Source organism: Lottia gigantea (genome assembly GCF_000327385.1).
Source record: "Lottia gigantea unplaced genomic scaffold LOTGIsca_141, whole genome shotgun sequence".
NCBI lineage: Eukaryota > Metazoa > Mollusca > Gastropoda > Lottiidae > Lottia > Lottia gigantea.
Window position 1 is genome coordinate 439635 of NW_008707634.1, and position 10987 is coordinate 450621.

Here is a 10987-nt window from a genome sequence, read left to right on the forward strand (position 1 = left end):
AGCCACTCACTGTAAACACTTGTTACCAACATAGATTTTGAATATAACCAAAACAACAATTGTACAATTTCTTTTTCAATCATGAATGTAAACACTTCACAACAAATGTCCAAATATTAACAAAGGCATAGCCATATTTTCCTGAATTCATAGAAATAGTATTATGTTAACAAAATGTTAATATTCATCAACAACTACATATAGTTAGCCTATAATAAACCTCAAGATATTCAAATGTAAAAAGTTGTACACAATTTCAAAAGAATTGGATTTTCAACTACTTCCGGAAACTGGCAGAATCTAGAAGATATTGAATAATAGCTTGATTTAGCAAGATGCGACCAGATGCTTGTGGTCTACTTTCTACCAATTTCTAGTGATTAGAAACGCCAACCAAACAGTTTTGTTAAGTTGCTGGTAATCAGTCAGTTTTTGGGTTAAGAGTCATATATGAATGACTGCTACAGATTTTATGAAATGTAAATTGTGAAATGTCCTAAGCTGACCAGTCATTAACACCAGGAAATACACAGGTAGACATGTAAATATACCTCAACATTACCATAATTATAAATGTAAATATATAACACTGAATTGTAAATAGATAAAGTAATGAATGATATAAATAAATTATTGGAGCATTGTAAATGGCACCAAAGATGCCCTGCATCACATAATTATCAAGAAAACTAAAAAAAAAAAATGACAAAATTTACACAGAAAACAAACAGTCTGATACCAAAGAGAAATTTCACAATCCTTAGCCAAGCAAAATGGATATTTCTGATGATTTTTCTTCTCATGCCTATGTAATGTGTTTGATGATGTTTGACAGCTATACTTAATGATGGAAAGCAATCCCAATCTAGAATCTAACTATAAAACTATATAATAATTATTTATAAATAAGATGATTTCTGTGGAGACAAAGTTTACAGGTTTTTTAGGAATCATAAACAGTGATTTTTTGGTATATCAAATAAATTACTTGTAATTTTAATAATATCATGATTTTCTATCTGGTATGTGAAAAATCAACGTCTTTAAATATATAATAGAATCAAATGATATGGGAATATATTTATAAAATGAATTTCAATCATTATCTACTTTGCCATTTCAACTTTCAAGATAGATCAAAATTTTAATTTATATGGTCACAACTTGTATCAAACTTACCAACCAAACATTAATAAATCTGATTTTGGAAGTAGTAGCCTATAATTTGGTGATGTCACAAGAATTGTACGTTATAAGATATTACTTGGTTCTTGCTAATCAAGTGCAACTTGAATATTGAAAACAAGTCCTACAAGAAATATAACATTGTGAAATCTTACTATTAACCAACACTACTATAAATCTACATATAAATAAGTAGTCTTCATCAAACCTTAACATTATAGAGTTAATTCTATATTGTCAGAGCTCATCACAATTGCTTCTTACTATTGCCAAATAGAATTAGAATCCACAAAGAGAACGAAAGAGGTTTTTTCAACTTTTTTCTTGTATATCAGAGTCATTTATAGCTTCTAGTGCTTAATTCGAATTATTTGTGTTCCCGAATTAAAGAAATGGATTCTATCAGTGTCCCTGATATACATCACAAGTTTAGAGCGCTGCTTCATCAATTTTATTATTGACAGTTAAATGCAATTCTAGCATTCAGACCAATATTCAGGCTATCACAATTTAACACATACAGATTAGCTGACTACACTGCTGATTCAATTGAAACTCTTCCATTAAACTGATCCAATAATACAGAACTAGATAATTCCAAATTCCAATTCAACGTATCCAACAACTGTTCACATTGTGCTCTTGGAGCCAGACCTAAACGAAACAATTGTTCTATTTTGAGATATTTGATAGCTTCTGGTACATCCCAATGACAATGGCACAGAGCAGCATGGCTCTCTTCATCTGTGACACCAATCACACTATTTTGAACAGTGGCTATACGATCACGGGGAGATGAGCTTTCGAATGTTGCATCTTTCCTTTGTAAGTTTGTTACACTACGATATTCGCGAGAACGGTTTTCATGTGACCCTGATCGTTTTGATGGTTCTGACACCTGTCTTTGATATTGTCTGGAGGAATTAACAGTTAAAGTTTTCTGACCTGGTAAACTAGACCAGGATGTATTGGCAGCATCAGATTTCGGCACTTTCAGTTTAGCAGGAACTCCTGAATCTACTAAATTCTCACTACTTTTAGAGAATCGAGAAGTAGATTGAATAGTGTTTATATTTTGATATGTAGAATGACGGTGTGAAATGGAAGTGGGACACTTTACGTCTGGTCCTTTCTCTATCTGAAATGGCTTCACTTCTGCCATGTTAGAGGATGATGGAGGACGTGTTTTCGGATGACCTTTGCCTCTTTCTGGAATCAAGAAGTAATGCGTATGGCTTATTTGTTTCCCATCTTTTACCATGGGGTAAATTTGGGGTAAATGTCTTTTACTGCTGTAGTCTCTTGGGGGTAAGGGAGGAGGACAAGCAACATGAGGTTCAGCCTCAACATCTTCATCAAAATCAGAATCAAAAGAATCCCAACTTAAGGTTGCTGATGCTGTGGCCATATTGGAAAAGTCAGGCATGTCAGTTTCAGTTGGTACCTGATCATACAGTGGAGGTTGATCAAACTGACAGGGAGTTTCTGCATACATATTAGTAGGAGGGTCATCATACAATGGTAATTTGGGAGGTTGAGAGTTTGGGGGTAAGCTAAGAGGGGATGTGTCGTAATAAGCTGTAAGTGGTGGAGGGTCATCATAATGTGGCAAAGGAGGTGGATCCTCCTTTGGCACCTCATCATACATTGGCAAGTCTTTACTCGTAAGGATATTTTTGTTTTCGTCTCTTTTGTTCACAGCACGAGAGAAAGCAAAGTTGCTAAGTTCATCATTGATCCAATCAAATGCCTTGTCTGTCTTTTCAGTTTCTGGTTTACTAGGGGGAGGTAACTTCACTTGTAACTGAACATTTTCTTTAAAATGGCTACTTGTTTCAGTTCGTAACATTGTTTCTTTGACACAAGTTTGATGGGAAGCAGAAGTAGATTTGAGATTTGTTTTTGTAAGAGAATAAAGTTTGTCTTCTTTTGGAGGAAGGGAATAATATATACTACTCCCAGAAGGACTTGCTGGGGAATCTGAGAAAGGGTTTGCTGGTGGAATGCTGGACACTGGCTTTTGCACCACATGAGTGCGAGATTCAAAGTTCTGTGAGCTCGTCGGTAACACTTTGATCCTACTTTCAAATTCAATTTGATCAAATTTGGACCTTGGCCAAGTGGAATCCTGATGAGCAGCCAGAGGATTCGCAGGATTGGTCCAGGATCCCTCTGATGAAGAACTGTAAGCAGAAGAAGCAGAGCTAGTCATCTTGTAACCTTGACTTATCTCAAATGGATCTGGTGAATCAGTAATTAATGGTCTGGGTAAACCCACATTTCCATACTGGGTTGAATTGTTGGTACTTAGCAATGAGTCAAATAAGGACAAGGTGCTTCTTGTTGTTTTCATGTTACTGGGTTTTAGTTCATTCTCCTCTACTTCCTCAGATAGGTCAATCAAAGGTTTATCATCCAAGGATCTTGTACTCTTGGTAGAGGCACGTAAATGCTTCTTGTCATGAAATGATCTTTGGTTACCAGATACAGCAGCCAATGGTGTGGGTTTGTGAGATTGTGATCTTTTCTTACCAGGGCTCCGAGTTGGTGATGGTGCAGATTTTAATTTGGAATAGTTGAATTGTTTTACATTCATGGCTGCTTCTGTAAAGAGAAAAAAGATTTCAGACTTTGAATTTCATCTAACTTTTTTTAATATTTTGGTTACTGAAAAGTTCATCTCAAAATATTCTGTAGTTCCTCAAGGAACCAAAGTGAACCAAAGAGCTGAAGATAATAAGTTATCAAACTGACAATAGTTAAAATAGTTTTAAACATAACATAATCTTACTTTTATTGTTAATGATCTGAAATTTTTCTGGTTCAGAATTAGCAGGATCTCCTGAAATATCAGGTGGTTCCATCGGATTCCTAAGATATACCCTGAAAATATAAAAGTATTGAAGATTATTGAAATTTCGAACATGGGAATGTTCTTTGGGACATGAGATCTGACTCTATGACATATAGTCAGTCTATTTACCCTAAATATTAATAGTCATCTATGCTCTATGTACATTGGCAGTTTTCTGTTGTCAAGAGTAAATAAATATAGATCAAGTTATAACAAGTGAAATGATATATTTGATACTAACTCATCTATTGTAGCAGGATCACCCCAAGTTTTACCAAATACATCTCCATGACCAGCATGAATAAAACTATTCTTTAATGGTTTACTAATATCTTGACCTGGTAACAAATATCAGTAAAATATGACCATGAGGCAGTATGGGTAATGATACTAATGAAAGGAAATTAATTGAAACCATATCCTAATATAATCATTTTGTTATACGCATTATATAAAGTACTGAAAAGAATATAAGATTGTGCTATTTTCAATTTCCTACAGTCTTCATTTCAGCATCTCCAAAAGCTCTCACCACTTAGACATTGTTAAATGTCAAAAAATGTTCTTGAATAATTAGCTAACAAGATATCAGAAATAGTAAACTTTCTTTATCAATTTCAAAGATTTATAAAATTTTTAACAATGAGTTTATTTTAAACAGTTTCAAGAAAACAGGAATGTAACTTTTACTTACTTGCTCTCTTTCTTAAGGGATCCACCAATTGTCTTGGAAATAAACCAATTTCAGTTGTACGTTTATTTTGCCCATTCCAAAAGAAATTTTCAGATCTGTATTAGAAAAACAAAATAAGAAATGAACATAGTTTTACTTTTTTGCACCAAATTGGTTAATGAAAAAGGCAATGCCATATGCAATGACAGCAACATTAGCCAGCAACATTAGCCTACTCTTCTTTAATTTCCAACTGTCAAGGGGTCTTTGCTGTGCACACAGGGCCTTGGTGTATTGTTCTATCCGAACGACAAGAGATGGCAACACACATTTAGTCTTACAAAAATCTTGAGAAAAGTTTTTATAAAATAAAATGAGAATGACCTACTTTCCAGATATAATAATAATATGATCTCCTTCTTCTATCTTTAATTTATCTTTTTCATCATAATTCTGCAGACTTTTTACTTCTGGTGGTTGTACCTAGAAATTTAAAACTTGTATCAAATTGTTGTGTAATTTGTTTGACTTTGACATTTTTTAAACCAGGTAAGGTCCTTGACAAACCCATGACTTCCACTAGTGCTGGTATCATATATTGGTGAATTGATACATCACTATATGTGTATTGTATTACATGGTCATGTATGGTATTTGGTATACATTTTATCTAAGCCAATAACATGATACATATTGTATTGTAGCCCCTAAATTGTGATACGTATCGTATAGTGACATGATTAACATTACCCAGTACTAACTTCAAAAGAAACTTGTAAATGTCTTTCTAGAATTGATCAAAATATTGTAACTAACATAATTCCTATAGTACACTTTCTATAACTGTACTTTTATCAAAAACATTATGGTATAAGCTCTGCCAGTGTTTATTTGGTTAAACTACACCTACCTCACAAAGAGACTCTTTGATAGCCACAAAACTAGGTCTCTCAGCTGGTTTATGTGCCCAGCACTGTAATATTAGCTGATATAAACCTGTAGGACAATAAGCTGGTTCTGGTAACCTTTCATTATCTACATCTATCTTCTGTAATATCTGTTTAAATACAAATACATTAACATTTACAACAACAATATTAGAGAATAGTCTTAATAACTTCAATTTTATCTTCTGTAATATCTGTTTAAATACAAATACATTAACATTTACAACAACAATATTAGAGAATAGTCTTAATAACTTCAATTCTATCTTCTGTAATATCTGTTTAAATACAAATACATTAACAACAACAATATTAGAGAATAGTCTTAATAACTTCAATTCTATCTTCTGTAATATCTGTTTAAATACAAATACATTAACATTTACAACAACAATATTAGAGAATAATCTTAATAACTTCAATTTTATCTTCTGTAATATCTGTTTAAATACAAATACATTAACATTTATAACAACAATATTAGAGAATAGTCTTAATAACTTCAATTCTATCTTCTGTAATATCTGTTTAAATACAAATACATTAACATTTACAACAACAATATTAGAGAATAATCTTAATAACTTCAATTTTATCTTCTGTAATATCTGTTTAAATACAAATACATTACATGATATAAACCTGTAGGACAATAAGCTGGTTCTGGTAACCTTTCATTATCTACATCTATCTTCTGTAATATCTGTTTAAATACAAATACATTAACATTTACAACAACAATATTAGAGAATAGTCTTAATAACTTCAATTCTATCTTCTGTAATATCTGATTAAATTACAGTGCTTTGACAAAATATTTTGAAACTTTTTTTTTACAATACAAGTACACCTTGAACAGTGATAATATTTTCAATTTTTCCAATTTTGGTAAGGCTTCATTCCTGGATGGATGGCCGAACTGAGGGATGTGCTTGATGACATTATATTCTACATATAAATATATAGTAGGAGTATTATAATAAAACAAAATTTCTTCTACCTGTGAGCCATTTAAACCCAGCCATGGTTCCTGACCATAGGTAAACATCTCCCATAATGTGACACCAAACATCCACATATCACTAGCATGAGAAAATTGTCGAGATTTTAAACTTTCTGGAGCACACCTGAAAAAAGATATCAGTTAACTACAAATAAATCATACATAGAAACAAATTTTTTTACAAGGAAAACAACAATGAATCCTTTCTACCAGGTGGGTCGACTGGAATAATAAGGAAAGAGGACTTATTCAAAGGTACTTTCACAAGCTGAACTCACCCACAATCACTTTCTAGATTCTTTTGAATTCACTGAGTGTATTGCTTCAAATGAATTCTAACCTACCAAACCATGCATAAGTCTTGTAAGTATAGACAAGCAAAGAAACTTAACTGACAAGCAACTAAACAAGCAAGACGAAAAAAAAAATCATTTAATCAAAACGTTATTCGTGTTGTTTAGACATTTCTCATTGTTACTTTGATTAATGTAGTTTGGTTTATAATTAGTTCTTAATACTGTAAATGATATCATGAAATACTGACCAAGCAAAAGGAACTTTTTTCTGTTCTGACATAACATAATGATCAACTTGACTTGGTAATGCTCTCATTAATCCAAAATCTCCAATTTTCACCTGTAAAAATACAAATTTAAATACCTTACATATATAATTAGTTGATACATGTTAATAGTTCAGAAAATAAGAGTGAAATATTAAATGGCTTGTTTTAAGGGCACCTTGGGCTGTTGATTTTATAAGTTCCAAACTGGACATTTAACTAGTAAATTTTTATCAAGAATTCATGAAAAATCCTGAAATTCTAGCACATTTGCATACAAAATGTCTCGCAGATCGAAAGTGCTCTGTCACTCATCCCATTTGTTTTTGCTTTGTAAATTCCTCCCATATAAACAATAAACAATAAACAATAAACAAGAAAATAATGTGAGAATCTGAATGGTAAGAAATAAAATACCTTATCATTGGCTGATAATAAAACATTTCTACATGCTAGATCACGATGTATAAAACGTTTAGATTCCAGGAAACCCATACCATTAGCTATCTGTATAGCATACTCTAACAAGGTACAAATTAATAACTTAGGACCTTCTTCACGTAATTTACCTAATAATGCACCATGTTCTGCTAGTTCTGTTACCTAGAAAACACACATATACATGATGACAGTTAAATGTTTATTTCAGGAGACATTACCAACTAATATTATCACTAAGCAAATTAATAACAAGGTAATTGCTACCTATAAATTCATAATTCAATCTCAGCAATTCAATAGGATGGCATCTTTTTAGTATCATATTTGTTCCAAAAAACATTGTCTTAAGATGGCTGGTCAGGAAAGGTAAGATAAACCCAGTGGCTCGACAGGACATTATAACTAGGGGGACACACAAATATTTTATTGCTGAAGACAGAAAAATCGCCAGTTTGTCATTTTGCATTATATCATAAGTGAGTGTTTAACATTTTTTTAGTTTAAGCTAAGCTAGTTTAAGTTAAACTATATAAACTTATTTCTAACAAGCTTACCATCATTAAAGGTGATGACAGAACAACTCCAAATAACTTGATTAAATTAGGATGATTTAATGTATGCATAGAATTCACTTCTTTAACAAAATCTTCAAAAGCACCAGGTTGAGCTAATGCATCATTCTTTAGAATCTTGATAGCTACATCTTTCTACAAAACATAGGGGAAGAATTTCAAATAAACAAATATCATTGCTGGTACATATCTGGTGCTGATATACAAGTTGCGAATTTTCAATGTTAACAAATCAATTCTATGTTAACAAATCGATTCAATGTTAACAAATCAATACAATGTTAACAGATCATACAATGTTAACAGATCAATTTAATGTTAACAGATCAATTCAATGTTAACAAATGAAAACATATTTTGTTAATTCTGAGATGTTTTTGAAAAGTGAAGTTCAGTTAAAAAGTCATACATCAGAGCGTTGACAACAACTTGAAAACTTCAACTTAACTTCCAAGGTGGAATTAATTTTCGAGGCAGAAGATGTCAGAATTCAAATCTGAAATGTGCAGTGCAAATAAATAACTAACTGCATTATCAGAAATCTAGAAATGACTTAAGCTCCTACAAAGGAGGAAACTAACCTTATTCTGTGTTGGAGTAACCCATTCTCCTCTCCTTACAACACCAAATGAACCATTACCTAACTTGCCATAGATATAGAGAAACTTCTGATCTATTAAGCAAGTTAAACTAGGATCATTAGTTCTAGGAGAACTAGGTGAAACTGATGATGATGTTGATGATAGTTTTCTAGAAGATGTTTTATCTAGAGATTTAGAACCTGGTAATATCTGAAAAGATAAACAAAACTCTTGTATGACATTTGAAATATATGTACTCTTTAGTGCTTTAACAACAGCACCATTTCCAGTACAAGTTTTATTTCATGAAGGATTTAAGCTAAAAACAGTATTTGGAAATTTTTTTTCTAAAACTTTTTGTAAAACAATACATTAGCTTACATATAAATGAATTAAATCAAGTTTATTCAGAATGCTATAAAAATTAAATTAGCTAAAAGTAGCTTAGAATAGTCAGATAGTAACAATAAAGGTGCAGGCACACAACAGATTTTTGTCGCCAACTAGAGTCTTATCAAGAGTTTCACCAACCAGCACAGGCTCACAATCTCCAGTTTTCCACCATGTCAATCACATATGGAGCATGCAATTGAAGGAAAATGAATCTGATTGGATGAGATTGGATGAAGACAATAAAACTATTAGAGACAATCATCAAACTTGTTGATATTATAAATCCTGTCATGAACGCGATAGCCTTGTCGTGAAAGCACAGACACACACAAGATTTTACTCACGATTCGAGTCATCGACAAAAATCGCAGACCAAGACGGTTCATGGGTCCACATCTTTAGTTATTGTCTAAGCACCAGTAATTTGAGGAATCTTAACAAAATCCACTCTTGATCAGCATGTGAAATTCTGATGACCCTGAATCAAGTCCTCTTTATTCAAGTCGGCAAAGCTATAAACAATACCAATGGGCTTAACTAATACCAGTTGATACAAAGAATCCTCGTCAACCTAAGTTGTTATCCTTGTTAAAATTAGTTATTGGTAAAATAATAGTTAAAATATTTAAAATCTGCAGTCACAAAGTATCTGAAAATCAGTCAGATAAGCAGCACTTCAACAAAATGGCCACACCATAATATCAACATTTCCCAGCATTGATAAATAATACCAACACCAACAACTTACCTTGTCTAACAATCCTTTCTTTTTCATAGCTTTCTTCTTTTTAATAGCATCTAACAATCTTCTAATGGCTGGCTTGCCCATTCCTATCTTTTCTAAATCCTCTACTTTTACATAATCAAAATGTGTCAACCTAGAAATCATATGGTACTACCGGTAATAAAATACAAATATTTACAATGATTGAAATCAGGTAGACTCTTCTCCATTCTTCAGCAAAATATACACATGCCAAAAAAAGTAATATTTAGTCCTTAAGAAACATATCAGGAGATTAGACAAAATATTTCATTCAAATGATCAATTTTGTGGACAATTTTGTAATTAGTATGAATTAAAATTAAGAAAATACCATATGGGAAACAGTTACAGATATGTTTCAACTTGGTTTCTCTAGTCTTCATCAGATAATAATCAACTAAACAAACCTAGTTAAAACTTTGTCTGTAATAAAGATAGTAATTGTTCTCCATAGAATTTTCCTATTCAAAATTCACATGATAAATATGAAAATTTGAAATTATCAGAATCATCAAAAATGTCATACAACCCTTCTAACGGTTTGATAGAAAATTAATTTGAAACCAGAATAAACTACTGACCTGGTGACCTGAAGATCATCTCGAAGTTTGGTAAAGAATTTTTCAAGTTGTACTTCAGATAATAATTCATATAGCCATTCCTGGCCTTCATCTTCACCTCCATCACTCATCCTACAATTAGTTATTTTATAATTATTTATAAAACAAAAATTATTACCAAGCTAAAGTAACAGAATTATTTCAAAATGAAATTTTTCTGCACCCTGTGGGCTTCTTCTGCGTCAGTCCCTCTTAACTGCATCACTGACAAAGGGAAACCAGGTTGAAAAATCTGAAGGGACCTATTACGAGCAAGTATTGAACTCACAAACTTTCAGTGCTTGAACAGAAAATTTTACATAGTGTTTGATCAAAGTAAGAACTAAAAGGATCAGATACTAATTTTCTTCTAAAGTAAAACATAATCAATTATTAATCATTATTGACTAT

The 10987-nt window shown here is 32.0% G+C and overlaps 1 protein-coding gene across 1 annotated transcript; it reads right to left on the reverse strand.

Annotated features, from left to right (window-relative positions):
• Positions 1-4246: 4246 nt before the first annotated feature.
• Positions 4247-10668, reverse strand: LOTGIDRAFT_139861 (hypothetical protein; the record flags this gene model as incomplete). The annotated part of the gene is made up of 11 exons (XM_009049946.1): positions 4247-4377; positions 4734-4828; positions 5101-5195; positions 5623-5769; positions 6660-6786; positions 7207-7298; positions 7642-7827; positions 8220-8368; positions 8815-9028; positions 9960-10089; positions 10559-10668. 11 exons carry the CDS (start codon positions 10666-10668, stop codon positions 4247-4249), a joined length of 1476 nt encoding a protein of 491 aa, XP_009048194.1.
• Between the last annotated feature and the right edge of the window lie 319 nt (positions 10669-10987).